Source organism: Conger conger, chromosome 16 (assembly GCF_963514075.1).
Source record: "Conger conger chromosome 16, fConCon1.1, whole genome shotgun sequence".
Classification (NCBI taxonomy): domain Eukaryota; kingdom Metazoa; phylum Chordata; class Actinopteri; order Anguilliformes; family Congridae; genus Conger; species Conger conger.
Window position 1 is genome coordinate 3,571,162 of NC_083775.1, and position 19,425 is coordinate 3,590,586.

The window sequence follows — 19,425 nt, forward strand, 5'->3', positions numbered from 1 at the left end:
ATTCAAACCCAGGACCTCCTTGCTCTGAGGCGGCAGTGCTACCCACTGCACCATCCGTGCCGCCTGGCAATTAACTTGCCTCTCATAAAAACTTTACATTGATGTATTTATGAATTCATCTCAAAGTTGGATTTCAGAAATAACTACTCACTCATCGTTTTCTGCAGAAGCCACAATTTAAGATACAATTTGATCGTAACATTGTTATGAAAATGAGGCCCCAGGTGTCAAAACAGTTGCAGTTGTTACAGCCTAACAGGATTCTTCATGCGAGGTATAAAATGGCCTCTGTAGGACCTCCTCACTCGTTCCGAAGCTCGATAACCCAGTGGACAGAGAGCCAGAGATCTTCTTCCATGCATCCAGCTCGGTCTTACACAGACTGGCCCTCCCGCGGATGACCTTTGACACATCGCTCGTGTCCTTTTTGTCCACATCGCTCTTGCACAAATTTGCCAGGGTCTTTCCTTCTTTGCAGATTAAATAGAGGTCCATCCCCATGCAGCAGACATTGCTGCCGATGATCCACACAAGTTCACATGTGCTTAGTGCGGAGGGAGTGCCCTTAGCCAACTGCCTGATATCGGTGAGATTGGCTGCCATGTTGGTGATGTTTCGGGCAGCTTTGACCTCCTGAGTCACCACCTTGACTGTACTCGAGGCCACCCCTTCGGTTCCGAGGGTGGAAGCATCCGCGATGACATCTATAGCTTTAATCAGGGAATACGTAGTTTTGGCGGCCTTCAGAGCAGTAGCTACAACATCCAGCACATCTGGCACCGTGCTGCGTATAATGGGACCGGCTGCTTTCTCCAGACACTCCAGCATAGTCTCCACATCTTTAGAGTAGTCCTCAAAGGTTTTTTTGATCTTGTTGCCATGGCAAATGTTGACACAGATTTCGGTGATACATGTAACTATGCCGATTATGCCACCGGCGATCCCCAGCCATGAGCCGACATTCAACAATAACACAATGGTCACAACAGACACAACGGACAAAATGCCTCCCACAAAGCCCAGAACACTGCCCAAAATGCGGAAGATGCTGGCCCCCATCTTCATCCTGTCCAGCTGCACTGCTTCTTTCTCCAGAGCCTTCAGGAACTTCCGCACCCCGGAGCAGTGCTGCTTGAACAGGTCGGTGAATGGCTGGGCTGATTCCCTGAACAGGTAGGTCATTCTGAAGTGCAGGTCTACTCTGAGGGGGAGAGGTTTCACTATGAGCCAGGGCTCCAAAACGGTTTACTTTACACAACAGATCCCTGGGTAATTTCTCCCGCACTCCCTTCTTGTGAGCAAGAGGGCTTCCATTTGTATTACATTTATTAGCATCATATAATAAAAATCACAAGTTCACAATCTTTTCTTACATAGAATGCAGTCTGTAAGTACTTGGACAGTGACAAAGACGACCATCAAGAGAAGACTTTGTCAACATAATGTCAGAGGGCTCACCACAAGATGCAACCCCTGGCAAGCCTCAGAAATAGACATTAATAAAAAAGCCTGTGGAGACCAATAAGACTGGGGAGAAAAAAAGGAACAGCTCATGATCTATACCATACCACCTCATCTGTCAAACATGGTGGAGGTGTTATGGCTTGGGCACTGGAACTGCTGTGGCAGTCATACATGCCCAGCAGTGGTGATGTCACTGCTGATAGCAGCAGCAAGACAAATACTGACATATACAGAGACATCTTGTCTGCGCAGATCCAAGCAAATGCATTGGACATCGCTTCATCATGTAGCAGGACAATGATCCAAAACATATAGCCAAAGCAACCAAGGCAAAGTCAATCACCTAATCTCAACCCAATTGAGCATGCATTTCACTTGCTGAAGACCAGACTGAAGCCCCAAGAACAAGCAGGAGCTGAAGAGGGCTGCAGTACAGGCCTGTCGGAGCATCACCAGGGTAGATAGCATCAGGTGATGTCTATGGCTCATAGGCTTCAGGCAGTCATTGATTACAAAGAATTTGAAACAAAATATTCCATATGAACACCAGTGTTGATACCCAGTGGTCCTTCCCTTGTTACAGTAACATCTGGCACTCCATCAAAGACTCAAACCTCACAATATAGAAAATATTTTTCCAAAACAAACTTGAAAAAAATGGACAAAACGCAGTATGTTTTATTTTGTAAATTGAGCAGGCACTTTGGGCAGCCTCTAACCTAGTGGCTAAGGTACTGGGACCCGGAAGGTTGATGGTTCAAGCCCCGGTGTAGCCACAATAAGATCCACGCAGCTGTTGGGCTGTTGAGCGCATTAATTAGTCTGATCAACCGCTTGTAATAACTCTCTTCTTTCTTTTCCCAGAACAACTTTCTAGACCCCCATCAGTCCGGCTTCAGACCTGGACACTTGACTGAGACCACTCCTCTCCGTCAGTGAATCACTCCATGCCGTGCAAGCAGCCTCCCTCTCCTCTGTCCTCATTCTTCTAGATCTCTCTGCTGCCTTTGAGACTGTGGATCTCTCCATCCCCCTGTCCTCCCTGTCAGCAACAGGGATCTGTGGCACCACCCTGAACAGAAACTCTCTGGTCGCTCCTTCCAGTTTGTCTGGGCTGGTACAGTATCGACACCTCGGCCCCTTGCCACAGGAGTTCCCCAGGGCCCGGTCCTAGGCCCGCTTCTTTTCTCCTTTTACACTAGATCCCTTGGCCCTGTTATTACTGCTCATGGTCTGTCCTACCACTGCTACGCTGATGATACTCAACTCTTCTTCTCATTCCCACCATCTGACACACAGGTTTCAGCCCACATCTCTGCTTGCCTGAGTGACATCCAGAGCTGGAAGGACAACCACCATCTAAAGCCCAGTTTAAGACTGATATTATCTTCATTCCTGCTCTAACCTTTCCCCATCTGGATCTCTCCATTTCCATAAGGGACACCTCAGTGACGCCATCACCCTGAGCAAGGAACCTTGGCGTGGTGATGGACAGCAGACTGTCCCTCTTTTGACCCGCCTGGACTACTGCAACTCTCTCTTGGCTGGCCTTCAAGCATCTGCCATCATTCGTGCTAGATTTCCAAGCAGTTAAGGGGTCAGCCCCAACTTACCTGCAAAATATCATCAGACCCTAAGCGCCTGCCAGACCTTTGATTGGGCACTACAGGACGCCAAGTGCCTCCCCCTCTCGAAACTTCCACCTCCCACTCACGACTACTGTCTCTTCTGGCTCCACAGTGGTGGAATGAACTCCGAGTGGAGGTCAGAACAGCAGAATCTTTTACCACCTTCAAGCGCAGACTGAAGACGCTCCTCTTAAAGCTGCACCTCTCCCCTGCCCCTCCCTAGCTCCCTGTAAACCTTAAATGCTGTTGTTTTCTTTACTTGTGTAAGTATGATACCTTTGCTAATTTTGTTTGGCTAGGTAAGCTGTTTATTGTTCATATATTTGCGTGGTGCGGTGTATACATTTTTTATTTATTATTTAGTTATTATTTATATAATCCATTAATCAAATAGGCCCTAGACCTTATCTTTGTTGTACTGTAAGCAGTTGAAATTGTACTTCCCTCTAGGGTCTTTCAGCGCACTTATCCCTGTTTATGGGTATGCACTTTCCACTTTGTTGTATGTCGCTCTGGATAAGAACGTCTGCCAAATGCCATTAATGTAATGTAACTGTAAGTCGCTTTGGATAAAAGCATCAGCTAAATTACACATTACTATTATTATTATTATTATTATTATTATTATTATTATTATATTATTACTCTATTTAGAGAAACATTCTGTTAAATTAAAGGTGAAAACTCATGTGCTTTCTTAAATTTTTCTGTGCTGTTCAACAAATTTGCTGTGACTGTTCCACGTCTTCAGCCAGTATTTTTGTGAAAAACACACAGCCTGACTTCTAATTAATCATGAGGCTATGGATCTGTGCCAGGGTGCTTGGAGTTAATAGACTTTGCCATTACGAAAAGTATAAATGCAAACAGTTACACTTGAACTCACTACATCAGGAACAAGCTGTTATCAAAGCAAACAAATCACCTGTGATAACTGCACCTGTATCACACACAATGAATTTACTGTAAAATGTCTCTGTCGACATTAAACCTCAGTATGGATCAGGATGTACTTACCTGATGTGCCTCAGGTCAGTCAAATGGTCAAACATGTTCTGAATGGCTTCGTTGGTCAAAATGGGGCATGGGTCATTCTCAGAGGCATTCTCTGCCCTTGGAAGAATGAGAAAAATCCGACAATGAATTTAATGGAGTGAGTGAGTGAGTATAATGGATTAAAAAGATAATGTTTGATTTGAGAAGTATTATGTACACTCAGTGAGCACTTTATTAGGTATTTATTAGACTTATTTTTTTAGACTTCTACTGCTGTAGCCTATCCATTTAGAGTTATGATGCATTGCATGTTCAGAGATGCTCTTCTGCATACCACTGTTGTATTGTGTGGTCATTTTGTGCTACTGTCACCTTCCTGTCAGCTTTGACCAGTCTGGACATTCTCCTCTGACGTCTCTCATTAACAAGGCGTTTCTGTCTGCAGAACTGCTGCTCATTAGATTTTCTTTCATTCTTTGAACTCTAGAGACTAGTGTACATGAAAATCCCAGGTCTGTATACATTAAGAGATGCAAAAAATATACATAATCACACAAGCAGAAACACTGAGGAAAGGCTTCAACTAGTGAATTTATTGGGGGAAATATTTCTGCTTACCTATAATTAATTCCATGAAATGGTATACTTCCTGAACTGGAAAAAAAGACAAAATATCAGCTGTGAAACCAGCTATTCTGCACTCTACAAATGCCAAAGGGCCATGCCATGTCAGCTCCATGAGGTTTAAATAATCAAATATATAACATTTTAATGACGTTGTGAAGTGGCTAGGTAAAAGTGGAAGGTATCTGCTGGGGAATCAAGGAGTATGTTGATATGATTGAAACATTAAAAATACCTTTCCTGGAGCATCTCATACAACTTCTGGGAAACCCTCAAGTATTTGTCCAGCTGGAAAGCCAGCAGGTCCATGTTCACCAGGCTGGTCTGAAAGAATTCGCTGTTGTCTCTCTGGAAATGGATCAAAAGCGGACAGGCTCGCCTGGCGGCGGCGATGACTGAACGAACGGCATCAGCGCTCACCCCCTCAGGGAGCTGGCACACCGGATTCTCCTCCTCGAAGACGGAGAGCGACGTGACCGCCAGCATCTCCACAGCCTCCAGGAACGGGGTCAGCTTCTTAAGCCCCTTCAAGGTGTCTTCGAGCAGGCATCCCAGCTCCTCCTCCAGCTCCTGGGTCCTTCCCTCTGCAGTTACCTCAGTCACCTTGCTGCACATATACTCCCCGAAGGCCTTCATCTTGTCCTCTGAATTTAGGCAGTGGTTAGCTGTGGGGTTGATCTTCTTCGCTCTGTCCATGATGACGTCTTGCATCCTCTTCAGCTCAGACTTTCTATGTAGGAGCCACATTGAGTGTATGATGCAGAACTCCTGCACCGTGTGAATATAGCTCATGGTGTCTGAAATGTAGCCAGCGGCCAGCTGATCCAGTTCCTCCCTGCAAGGCAATAAGAACTTACATTGTTGATTCGCATCAACACTCTTTCAGTCATATTGGCCAGTTCCCCTACCTCCAGCCACTGTGTCGGAGAGCACTACTTCAACTTAATTATTTGGTGTAATGATTCAATTTGTGTCATTGTATTCATCTGTACTTTAGTGCAGACACGTGAAGCTGCCTGAGAATTCCAGTATTTTATTATTTCCAATGAAGTTTCCTTTTTAGAAGCATATTTACAGTCATATTTATCCCAGATCTGGTACATGCCTGTTTCATTGTCAAACACAGAGCACAAAAGGAAGACACTGTATGAGTTAATGGGGAATATTGGACACCTTTACTTATCTCACCATGTATGGTCCATATGATTATTGTCTGGAGCTCTTGTCCAGCGCTGTCCGAATTCGAACTTCAGCAAAGTTGAGCAGCCTCCTCTGACTGGAATCTTGTTCTGCCACAGTGAAGTGCAAGTTCAAGTTTATTATCACTGACAAGAAAAAGAGCATGAAAATGAAACCTAGGTGCGACAAAACATTATCCGTTAACTGAAATAACATGAAACTATAGTTGCAAAAACACAAAAATATTCAATGTCACATTCAATTGAAGACCAAGAGCAACACATTTTCCTATAGGGTAGTGATATCTATTATTTTATGCCACACAAAATTTTATTTCATGCTGTAGGCTACATACAATATATTATTTCATTAAATACATAATTGGAAGAGTTTCATCGACTGCACGCAAATCTGAGATGAACTTACTTCTCCGACGGCTCTCTCGGCAACAACACGGCTGTGGTAGCGGGTTTGGTCTTTTGCGCAACCTCAGCTGAAACCCAAGTTTAATTTCCTGCTAATCTGTTCATCCACATCTCTGCTTACCGCCCACTTGCAGTTGTGGTTTCTCATGCAGTAGCCGACATCCTGTTGAAACAGAAGACAGCACATTCCTCCCCAGCAACTGAGAGGTTTTTTCGGGCCAAATCTCAATCCAATTGAATATGATTACTTGATTTCATCTTGTGCTAGTTGGTCCAATTACTACGGAGATCAAAATTTTGGTTCTTGTCAGCTGCTGTAACCAGATGTTTGACGACTCCCTGACACCAGTGTTGATACACAGTGGTCCTTCCCTTGTTACGGTAACAACAGTGACAACTGGCACTCCATCAAAGACTCAAACCTTACCAAAGACAAACTTACATTTTACATTTACATTTTTGTCATTTGGCAGAGGCTTTTAATCCAAAGCGTGTGTCTAGGTTCTTCCACAAGTTAAAGCATCACATCCATAACTAGTAAAATACACATGAAGTGTTGTTCTAAACATACAGTCATCACAAGTACAATTTGTTAAATTGCCCTTATCTTCCACAGGACGGCAGGCAGCGATCCATGCCATCCTTTTCCCGTCTCTTTGATTGCTGCCGTACTTTTTATTGTCCGGTTCAGTCGTTCCACCATTTCTGGTCCTTCCATCCGCTTGCTTCTATCCCAGAGCGCAAACGTATGTCAGTTCTCCCACCCAGAACCGTAGGTGGAAAATCTGGCAGCCGAAGGGCTGGTGCTTGAGACAACTGCTCTTTTAATCCAGTGAAGGCCTCTTCCTCTTCAGGCCCCCACTCCAATTTTTCACTTCCTGGTTTCCCTCCTTTCAGCATCCTCTGCAACGGCGACACCAGCTCCCCCAAAGTCTTGTACAGATGATCTGTAGTAATTGGCTAGGCCCATAACCTGTCTCAGTCCAGTTACTGTAGTACTGCAGTTACTGCAGGGCGGCCTGTAGCGTAGTGGTTAAGGTACATGACTGGGACCCGCATGGTCGGTGGTTTGATCCCCGGTGTAGACACAATAAGATCAGCACAGCCGTTGGGCGCTTAACCCTGCATTGCTCCGGGGGAAGAATGTCTCCTGCTTAGTCTAATCAACTGTACGTCGCTCTGGATAAGAGGCTCTGTATTTGTCTTGCACATCAGCTGAGGGAGTCACTCCGTAACCGGACTATCCTCTGTTTATTGGGACACCAGTAACCGGACTATCCTCTGTTTATTGGGACACCAGTAACCGGACTATCCTGTTTATTGGGATACCGGTAACCGGACTATCCTGTTTATTGGGATACCGGTAACCGGACTATCCTCTGTTTATTGGGACACCAGTAACCAGACTATCCTCCGTATCAGAGTAAAAAGTCCCAATAGTTATGTGAAATGAACATACATTTGTAATAAATGAAAAATAACAAAACACTTAAATCAAATAAATATTAAGTAGGTTAAACATTTTCGTTAACATTTTCTTTAAGCACTAAAATATATATGGTAATCAGCTCAATGGTTTTATCAGTCCTTTATTCACGGCCCCTCACTAATCACTAAACTACTAAAAACTATGCAAAACGTAACTATCTGCATCATAAAATTGCATATTTGTAAGTTGTGCATGACGGAGATAACGTTGTTTTCATGATAATTAGACTAGCTAGCTTGCTCGCGAGTACCGAGGCTAGTAATGACGAAATTAGAGCATGAAGGTCGCAACTGGCAAGACCTCGTGAGCTACTACATAGTTTTCTAACTGATATATAATATCAAATTCACCGTAAGCAAACTGTGGCTGGCTGGGGACGTGGGGCTTTTAAGTTGTATTTGGAAGTTGTATGTCGGACGATGATTGACTGAAACTGACAAAACCATATGGGGGGGTTGGACAGCGGAGAACTAATTTAATACAGTGTATATTTATGTGGATACTACTACACATTTCCCTCTTTATATTTGATAGACTTTCAATAACAAATGAATGAAAAATAAAATACAACTAATACCAGCCAAAGAAAGCCAAGTAACTTTAAAGTGTGCCTTTTTTGTGCCTGGTAAAATGGCATCCGTAGGACCTCCTCACTCCTTTCGAAGCTCAATCTCCCGATGCACAGAGAGTGATAGATCTTCTCCCATGCATCCAGCTCGGTCTTCCACAGACTGGCCCTCCTGCGGATGACCTTTGACACATCGCTCTTGTCCCCATTGGCCAGGCTGATGCTGTCTTTGTAGATGAAGAAGATGTCCACGCCAATGAAGAAGGCGTTGAGGGCAATGAACCCCGCCCTGGCAGACTTGCTTAGGGTGAGGGGAGTGCCCTTAGCCAACTGCCCGAGATCGTCCGCCATGTTGGGAATCTTTCGGGCAGCATTTGACTTTGAGGCCAACTCTTTGGCTCTGAGCACCTTTTTGGCGGAAGCACAATCCACTAAGCCATCTATCCCTTTAGACACGGAATGTGTGGTTTTGGCTAAAGTCACAACACGTGTCGCAACATCCAGCCCATCTGGCACCGTGTTGGGTATAATGCACCTGGCCACTTGCTCCAGACACTTCTGCATAGTCTTCACATCTTCAGAGAATCTCTGGAAGATTTCATTGATCTTCTTCCTGTGGTGAGTGTTGACCGATAATTCGGTGATACCTGTAGCTAAGCTGCTCAAGCCACTGGTGACCCCCAGCCCAACGCCGACCATCATGAGGGTCAGCGATGCCCCCGCCGTGAAAGGGGCCAGAGCCAGGCCCGCGATGGATGCAATGCCTCCCACGAGGCTCACACTGCTGCCCGCCACACTGGAGATGCTGGCCCCCATCTTCATCCTGTCCAGCTTCACAGCTTCTTCCTCCAGAGCCACCAGGAACTGCTGCATCCTGGAGCGGCGCTGGCTGAACAGGCCGATGAACCGCTGGGCTGATCCCCTGAACAGGTAGGTCATCCTGAAGTGCCGGTCTGATCTGAGGAGGAGAGGTTTCACGATGAGCCAGGGCTCCAAAACATTTTACTTTACACAATAGATCTCTGGGTAATTTGTCCACTCCCTTCTTGTATTACATTTGTATTACATTTATTTCCACAATATGATAAAAATACATCCACAATTTTTATTGACATACAATGCAGTCTGTAAGTACATGGACAGTGATGAAGACGACCATCAATGTCAACATAACGTCAGAGGGCTCACCACAAGATGCAAACCCCTGGCAAGCCTCAAAAATAGTATGGCCAGGTTACAGTTTGCAAAAACGTACATTAAAAAACCTGTAAAGATCTGGAACAAAGTGTTATGAATAGATGAGACAAAGATTAAACAAAAAAACTAAACTTTCTTTCTATAATGGACTTCATTAATTAAGATAAGCTAAGCTAAGATTAATTAAGCTTGAGACTAAATGCAACAGGCTGTCAATGTATTTGTTCCAACCAGCCAGAAACTGACCAAAAAAGTTATTTCAATCATTTCCCACTGCTGCACAGTGATTTATTAAAATCACTTTTTAGTTTTTCAGTGATTTTCCACGACTTCAGCCAATATTTTCTGTGACAAACACACAGCCTTATTTATAAGTAATCACGAGGCTATGGATCTGTGCCAGGGTGGTTGAAGTTAATGGACTTTGCCATTAGGAAAAGTATAAATGCAAACAGTTACACTTGAACTCCCATTTTCTGCTGCCCTGCTTCTGCTCTTTTCCAATTTTACCACTTTTACCATCCATAACCATTACGTTAATGGCATTTGGCAGACGCTCTTATCCAGAGAGACATACAGTTGATTTTAGACTAAGCAGGAGACAATCCTCCCCAGGAGCAATGCAGGGATAAGGGCCTTGCCCAAGGGCCCAACGGCTGTGCAGATCTTGTTGTGGCTACACCGGGATTAGAACCATTACATTACATTACATTACATTACATTATTGGCATTTGGCAGACGCTCCTATCCAGAGCGACATACAGTTGAGTAGACTAAGCAGGCGACAATCCTCCCCTGGAGCAATGCAGGGATAAGGGCCTTGCTCAAGGGCCCAACGGCTGTGCGGATCTTATTGTGGCTACACCGGGATTAGAACCACCGACCTTGCGTGTCCCAGTCATGTACCTTAACCACTACGCTACAGACCGCCCTCACTACATCAGGGACAAGCCGTTATCAAAGCAAACAAAACACCTGTTATAACTGCACCTATATCACACGCAATGAATTTACTGTAAAATGTCTCTGTCGACATTAAACCTCAGTCAGGATCAGGATGTACTTACCTGATGCTCCTCAGATGAGTCAAATGTTCATACATGTTCTGAATGGCTTTGTTGGTCAAATTTGGGCATGGGGCTTTCTTTGTCCTAGGAAGAATGAGAAAAATCCGGCAATGAATTTAAACGTGTTTGGTGAGTATAATGGATTCAAAAATAATGCCACCAACAATCATTCCACGGTCAAAGTCACATAGATCACATTTTATCCCCGTTCTCATGGTTGATGTGAACATTAACTGAAGTTCCTGACCCATATCTACATGAATGTATGCATTGCACTGCTGCCACACAAATGGCTGAATATTATACCAACTTATTCATGTGACATTTTTGTGATTAAAAATGTTCCAAATAAAGTGTTCAGTGAGTGTATATTAGTACTGTATGTATAATGTGTCATGAATGTAAAACTAATAACTGATACGGTCTGTATACATTAAGAGATTCAAAACACAATATATATTCACACATGCAGAAACACAGGGGAAAGGCTTCAACGGGTGAATGTATTGGGGGAAATATTTCTCCTTACCTATAATTCATTCCAAGAATTGATATACTTCCTGAACTGGAAAAAAACAGAAAATATCAGCTGTGAAAATTGTGTCCAGTCTTCCAAAACCGATTTCCATCACTGATTCTAGAGTCTGTCTGCACTCTACAAATGCAAAAGGGCCATTCCATGTCAACTCCTCGAGGTAGCACCACTCTTTTTCTTGATAATGTAAGGGAGCGGGATCCGAGGTCCAAACGCGACCAAGTTGGGTTCTACAAGTCACAAGACGTGAGATAACCGCTGAGTGTTTTCTGGGGACGTCCCAAGAGACCAGGGACGCCCCCAGAGGAGGACGGGGTAAACCATAAAGGGACTCCCCGGCAATTTCGGCAATGAAGAGAACAACCTATAAGAACCGGTGGACAATTTTAATCTAAGACCTTTGAGGGAAAACTTATGACAGAGGTAGCCTACGCAAACTGTGCCAGGGAGGAAAACTACGCAGGCTCCCAACAGCAATAAAGCATACCTAAAACCTGGGAATGGCAAAGTGAACACGAGACAAACGAGACATCCCGTCTCCTAATCCACTGACAGAGTGGGAACACTGGCCCTAATACTAGAATACACAGAATTCAATTTGACTGAGGAAGCAGTCTTACCAACATCCATCCATTATCTGAACCCGCTTATCCTGAACAGGGTCGCAGGGGGGCTGGAGCCTATCCCAGCATACATTGGGCAAAGGCAGGAATATACCCTGGACAGGTCACCAGTCCTTCACAGGGCACACACACCATTCACTCACACACTCATACCCACAGGCAATTTAGACTCTCCAATCAGCCTAATCTGCATGTCTTTGGACTGTGGGAGGAAACTGGAGTACCAGGAGGCAACTCACGTGACTACAAGGAGAACATGCAAACTCCGCACAGGCAGACGGGGATTCAAACCCAGGACCTCCTTGCTGTGAGGCGGCAGTGCTACCCACTGCACCATCCGTGCTGCCCAGTCTTACCAACATTTACAATTTAATTTTACTGAGGAATCAGTCTACCAACATTGTTCTGCCATTATTTTCACAATTTATGATGTTTTAAGTCATTAATGTTGTATTAGAGTATTTGCATCACACACACTCAGTCAGTAACAGTTCTACGGAGAACCGGACATTTATTTTGAAGTGTGATAGCGGGTTGCATGTTTGTTTATATCCCTAGTAATGGTAGCTACTGCAGCAGAAAGATATGGTCGCTCACACGGTGAACATTGTCAACTTTCTCACGCTCACAAAAGCAATGGCTGTAAGTTTCACAGTGTGTTTCATGATATAAACAAACATGCATACGTAGCATAAACTTGTATAAGGTAAAGTTTGATGGTTTATTCTACTGGATAGTTAATCAGTTATTGTAATGTGTGGACTCGCGTGTACATGCTAGCAATTGATAGCAGGCTAGTCTATTGTTTATGTGAATGGGCTCATTTTCAGCGCGTAGTTTACGTTCATATATCAATAGCTGGATGCAATGCCGATTATTAGTATCGTAATTTGATGTACAAGACAACTGAGTTTCTGTATTATTTCTGTTACAGTTTCACTCTTGGTGTTTCACCCTACACTGAGAAAAATAAAGGAGCAAGGCGCTCATATCCTGGCTCAAGGGAAAATACCTGAGTTTGGCTTGCTGTTTAACTGTGCTAACGTAGACTAGGCTACATAACACATAGGGAGAACAGTACAAATATTTACAACTTAATTTGACCGAGGAAGCAGTCTTACCGACATACATTTTAATAAACGACAATATTTACAATTTAATTCTCCTGACGACACAGGGTTACTTTTAAAAAGGAGACGGGAATACATGAAACACATTAACCCACTAATTTAACAGGAATACTAACACAGAGGTAGGAAGTGTACACAAAACAGTGACGGGGACCTCAAGTCATGGAACCCCAAGCTTATCGGTGAGTTCGCAAAGCTCTCCTCTGAGAGGGGTGATACTCCCAACAACCATGCACACCACTTGAATTTAGGAAAGTCAGCAACCACAGAGATTCACCAGACGGTCAACTAGATTCAACAGACCGTGCAGGAGACTTACGAGGAAGCGAGCTAAAAACATGAGCAGCACCAAGGGTCTCCCGCACGGAGCCCTGGGCTAACGGGGGTTCACAAAGCTCTCCGCTGAGAGGGGTGAACACTCCAGAACACGTGTCATTAACCTTAGTGTGACGCATAACAGATCGGCACTAAGAAGGAAACGAGAAAGCAAAAGCCACCCGGGTATGAGGTTCAAGCGAACGTAACCCGACTACACCATCCGCCACCGGTTACAAACAGCGACTTAGTGCTGTATATCCAGTGACCGACAAAGACGACACAACCACGAAAACAATGCATTGCGACAAAACGCAATACCTCCCTATACTAAAGTAAATGTCAGATGGCTGCCAAATGCATAAAAAATTCCATCTAGTGGTGCAGAAAGGTAATGTCGAGCCAAATCCCTACCAGAACCATGACAGATAATGCTGAGACATAGACCTCCTGAGAATTGAAGCTTCATACTCCATTTTGTTTAGCCATTTAAAACTTGCTGGTGTGACGATGAAAGACATGTCATTACAAAAAATGAGGTCCAAAATTTAAGAAATTTGTATTTACAGGTAATCTAATATTTAAAATTCATATCTAGCCTACATCTACTTTTGTATTGGAGATATTTGGTTACTGGTGACCATTTTGCTAGGTCATATCTCCAAAAGTAAACAGTATTTTTAGTGTAATTTTATTTCTAAGTCATCGGAGAGGACTTTCTCACCGTGTAAGGATAAACACATTACTAATAATATTAGCTGAGATATGACCCATGGAAAACATTTATTTGGCCATTTCTGGCTCATTTAGAGCTGACCAATGTCAGAAATTTCATCCGACCCTCCAAATTAATTGAAGTTACATCCTTCATCTTTCATATGTAATACCCAACGCTAACCCAACGACGGAATTTAGCGAGGGCTGAAGGTATCAGCGTGCTCGTCCTTCTGGTGTTGCTGAAAGAATACTAATAGGGTTAAAAATTAGTGGCCCCTATGCAGACAGTCTAGATCAGCCAATAAACAAACCACGATACAAAGGCAGTAGTACCACTCTGCCTTCCGCTCTTTACTGGTCCGGGCTGACCCAGAATCTCCACAATAGGGCCAATAGATTCACCTTCGTTTATCTGACTCCATTTTAGAATAATAATTTAGATTAGTTATCCACATTAGTGGATGTCGTATTTATAATTTTGACTTGATCGCTAAAGAAATCCTGTACTGAGATTTACTCTCCGAACAGTCCTCTGCTGGTACCACCGCATGTCAAATCGGGCGTACTGTGCACGTCTCACGAACTGACTAGCTATCTGTAGTCATCAGAGGTCGCAGGAATAGCTACTCTTGGGTATATCTGTTTACAGCCTAGGGACCCAAGCAGACCAACCTAGCTACGGCTGTGCTCGACATGAATGAACTACCACGCGGAGGCGAGGGATTTACCAACATAGGTCTACGGGTGCTATATGCCGTGATACATTAAGTGGAAATATTCATCCTCCAGTTCGAGCGGGTAAACCACGCATTCCCTGTATAACTTTGAGTGTCAGTAAGCGAAACCAAACAGATCAAGTTTTAACAATTTATTTTACCAGGCAGGTTACATACACGTAATTACATTCTAGTTCCAAATCAAAAAACATCACAACGGAAACCAAATTTTAATATTACTCCGTGTGTGTAGATCACATTCATCTACTTAACATTATCATCTCGCTGCTAATAGCCTGCCAAAGTAATGCAATCACCTATATGATACTGCTACTTTACGCTGACCTCTGAAAATGAAACTTGTATTTCTGTTATTGACTTTTTTAGGTTTTGATTTCCGAGAAACTCTGCTGTTACCAGAAAACCGCTAATGTTAATTATCCTCCAGACCCAGCCCTTTCCTTCCTTTCGTGATGCCAGGAATGCAGCTGCTGTCCCTAACACTGCAAACAGCCGGTCGGCCAGCGGGTTCAGCTCAGCCAACCACAGATCATCTGTACATACCTCTTTGCAGGCCGTTCTTCTTTAATGTATTTGAATTAAATCTGTATCTACGTCACTGAGCTTTGTTCGTTTGCGAATCTGGTGCATACCAACCCATTTTTGTAATCATAACACTTATTCTCCATACACAAAGACGAGGCAGACGTGAGCAGTGTAATCATTAATCATCAAATCAGGTATTTGCTATATAAAGTCAGTATGTACATTCTCCTTGTAGGGTGTGTTGGGGAGGAGAAGGGATTAGAAACTGTGAGATGGTCTATGGGTTAGGGGCGGGGGGTGAGGTTATGGGTGCAGGATAACCAGTTAGCCGGATATTAATTTGAGGGTCTTTAAGGGTTCTTACTTCTCCCCTTGGGCCAGGCTTCTTTCCAACCATGAACTCCCCAGTGGGGGGAGCAGTTCAGCACAGACCCGCTGGGTCTGCCAATGGGTTGATGAGTATGGCGGTTTACATTTCCAGTTTACTTAGCTATATTCTGTTGTTCATTGTGTTACTTATGTTTCCTCCTGAGTGATCGGACCGATCCATATAATTTTATTTCACCTGTGGGTTAGCAAAATGAGTAGCCATGCCACTCTTTCTACATTGCTTTAATATTGTATTTTCAGGGGGTGTCTCGGTGGCGCAGCCTGTAGAGCACTGACCCCATGCTCATTGTGAGCCGCGACGTTGGCGGTTCGAATCCGACCGTCCGACCGTCCGACATTTGACGCATGTCTTCCCCTCTCTCTCGCTCCCATTCTTCCTGTCTCTCTATACTATATACTGTCCAATAAAGCTGAAAAAGGCCAAAAAATATATATTTTTTTCTTCATGGTCATATTGTCAATAATAATAATAAGAATTCACTGCAACTCACCCATTGCTTACAATCTCAACGAAAGGTATTTATATTTAATTATACAAGGGATAGGTCGCGTTCCAGTCGTGCCAATATCCATGATATACGCACAGCTAAATGGAATCTTCCTACATCTTTTAATATTAATCCGCCTTTGTAAATCACCGTTGTCTACTTTGTAACCGAAATTAACCTAACGTTGTCATTATTTTGCCGCTAGTAGCCTAGCAATTAAAACAAAATGAGTGATTTTAAAGTGTCCTATGACCTACTCTGAGATTTGGAAAGGAGTAAGAAAGGTACAAGATAAATAACTCAGCAAACATCCACAGATCGAAATACCAGCAAGACCACCAAACCTCGGCAAAGAAAATGATGACCCATAACGACTCTATGAGTTATTTCATTAACTGCACGTTATGTGACAGTGCCCAGATAAACGTCTACAATAAAGACAAATTACTTGTGTGTCAATGTGTAGGGGAAAATTCACAGAACGAAAGATCTCCCTCCTAAAAGCATGATAACCAATCACAAGTCAAAATCAGACTCCGCCTTAGTGAGCAGGCTGGTTCCTCCAAAACTCTCGACGATGTGTGCTAAAAGTTTATCAATATATCTGTATTAAAGTATGATATGTACCCTGTATAGTTTCAAACTGATTAACTGCTAAATTGTGCTAGGATTACACAGTGAGCCCAGCCAGCTGGCAGGGGGGGGCCGTCTTGAACTGTGTAGACCAAACTGTCAAGAACACGGATATGACTGTACAGCTGATTTCTCCAGGACTCTCGATGTTTTATGCCAGGAGTGTATCTATTTGACCTAGAACATTAATTATAGCTGAGCTTATGAAAACGCAAGAAACCACAGTGAAAACTGTTGAAATGAGAGCAAAGAATGCTACGTACATTTACTCCCTTAGAAGAGAATAATTAATCAAATGTTTAGTATGTCTGTAGATTAGAAAAGTATATTAGAAGTGAATATTAATGAAATGTTTAGTTTGTCTGTATATTTTCAATGATTCCTGCTGCTTAGTTCGTCTTATAAAAGCGAAAGATACAGAGTGACGTGTATGGATGACGTGTTAGAGGGAGGGCATCCAGAACTTTCTGAGGTCTGGTAGTTGGCCAAGAGCAGGTGCGGGGTGAAGTGAGGACACGTAGTTGTTAGAATGCCCTGAACTTTGTACAGAGTTGGCAGAGCATAAGGACCGTTGGCAATTTGCCACAATGACGTTGTGGGAGGAGCGTTGGGAGGAGTTACGATAAGAAGAGTGTGGGTGATTTGCCAGAATGAGGTTTGAGGAGGAGTTGTAGGTGGAGTAACTGTGTATAAAATGGGTGTACAAATGCCAGTCGGGGTTCAGTTCTGGAGAGCTGATCCGGCTTTATGCACGTGTGCTAATAAAGTCTGATTTTCCTGAAGATCTTGCTGCCTGGTGTCGTCTTTTCCCTCGCGAAGATGTTTTTCGACAAATTGAAGATTTGGACTCTGTCGTTTCCTAGACACGACAAATGTCGTCAGGTGTAACGTAAACTAGCAAGCTAGCTAGCTAACGTCTGTGCGGTGGGGATACATTATTTCAATGGCGTTGCTTAGCTAACGTTAGTGCAGTGGGGATTGCTAGTAAGTTACCTGAGGTTAATACCTTGCTTAGCTAGTGGAGTGGGGATACATTATTGCGAGCTAACGTTAGCAATACCGTTGCTTAGCAACTGTCCGGTTCCCCAAAGATGACAAGAGTTAGTCCAAATTCCCTCTTTCTTATAATCAGGAGTCTGGCAGCAAAGTGCTGAATAATGGGCTTTTATTCCATGAGATATAATCAAGTTACAAAAGCCGTGGTGTCTGCAGAACAACCCAACGATCCACCCGGCACACTGTCATTATATATGATTGTGAGGCCTCTGCTCCTCCTTTCTTCAAGGCGTGGTCTCGTCCTATCCTGGTGCACCACAGTTGTTTACTTGCTTCTGATTGGTCTCTGGTCACATCCCCTTCTGCTGTGATTGGCTTACACATTCTCATAGACTTATTAGGAAATACTTGTGGCTACATACTTGTGGCGCAACCTGACTTTTCCATTACGTATTCATCTTTTGGCTAACCACTCCCCCTAATACTTTGAGCTTAAGAAAATATTGGTAGTTACAGTGCTCAGTGAGCATATATGAAAAATAATAGGCAAGGCAAGTTTATTTATAGAGCATATTTCATACAGCAATGACAATTCAAAGTGCTTTACAGAGAGCATACAAATACAGAACAAAAAAATAAAAGTGTATAAAAAATAAGAATAAAAATAAGTGTATATATAACACAATGAGAATAAAAATAAGAATAAAATCATAAAAATAAGATATAAAAAGTAAAAGAGTAAATCAGAGTCATTCGGTGTTCACTCATAGATACTGCAGGACATGAACGTTTTTAGCCTAGTTTTGAGGCCTGTTTGAGTTCTACAGGGAGTTTATTTGAGATGCACGAGGCAGAATGACTAAAAGCTACCTCACTGTGTTTTGTTTTCACTCTTGGAGTGCTTAATACAGTGGTTCTCACACTTTTTTTGTCAGGCCCCCCATCGAAACTACAAAGATTTTCAGCCCCCCCCCATCATAATGCAACCCTCTTTCTATGAATGCTAATCAATAATATTGTAAAATGTTTGCACTTAACGATGTTGAATAATGGAACACAAGGTAGTTTAAAATTTTATACAGAAAAACAACACTAAGAAAAACATTAATTTCATTTTTTCTTTCAGCTTTATGTCTTTGTTTCAGTTTAATAGTGAAAAAAAAACAGAAGTTAAACTTTTTAGAATAAAAAACCACAGTGACTGTGAATTGATACAGCGCACAAGCAGTTAACAAGCAGTCAGTCCTTGTTGCTGTCAGCGGCCTCATCCACTTGCCGTGCGAAGCATTTCTTTTATTTAGTCAATGAGCTGTTCTTCCAAGTCATTTGATTTGTCATGTCTACGTCTGGACTTGGCGTCATTGGATGGCGGAATAGCCTTTAATTTCACTGCACTTGCCTCATCGAGCATAGTTCACGCCATATCTAATGCAGCGGGGAAGTATCAACGAACAGATATTTATATTTTTAAATGAATGAACTGAGCCGAGGCTTTTCATTTGGCTCTCTCCCCAAATGCTAAGATCAGCCCGCCCCCTTAGCCAAAGACAGTGCTTTTACTGACTTGCAGTGTCAGGACAGCATTCTGTGATTAAGCTGATAGGCTTACCGAAATGCCAATCAAACAACCACATATGAACGAGCGTACGTACCTACGTCAGCGAGCCGTGGAGCCACTGAGCCGGTGAACTAGTTTGTG

The 19,425-nt window shown here is 43.2% G+C and overlaps 1 protein-coding gene across 1 annotated transcript; it reads right to left on the bottom strand.

Moving 5' to 3' along the window:
- Positions 1-252: 252 nt before the first annotated feature.
- Positions 253-9,263, bottom strand: LOC133114959 (uncharacterized). The gene is made up of 5 exons (XM_061224659.1): positions 8,417-9,263; positions 4,948-5,547; positions 4,707-4,742; positions 4,110-4,205; positions 253-1,201 (listed from the first exon to the last, which is right to left on the bottom strand). The coding sequence occupies exons 1-5, from the start codon at positions 9,244-9,246 to the stop codon at positions 253-255; spliced, it is 2,511 nt and encodes an 836-aa protein (XP_061080643.1). The 5' UTR covers positions 9,247-9,263.
- Positions 9,264-19,425: the final 10,162 nt, after the last annotated feature.

What these genes read in the sequence shown, in the direction of transcription:
- LOC133114959 (XM_061224659.1), bottom strand. Translation starts at nt 9,246, where the DNA reads ATGCAGCAGTTCCTGGTGGCTCTGGAGGAAGAAGCTGTGAAGCTGGAC. An exon ending in TTTCATGGAATTAATTATAG is followed by an intron (nt 4,206 to 4,706) that starts GTAAGCAGAAAT and finishes CATTCTTCCAAG; the next exon opens with GGCAGAGAATGCCTCTGAGA. An exon ending in ACTGACCTGAGGCACATCAG is followed by an intron (nt 1,202 to 4,109) that starts GTAAGTACATCC and finishes TCTCCCCCTCAG; the next exon opens with AGTAGACCTGCACTTCAGAA.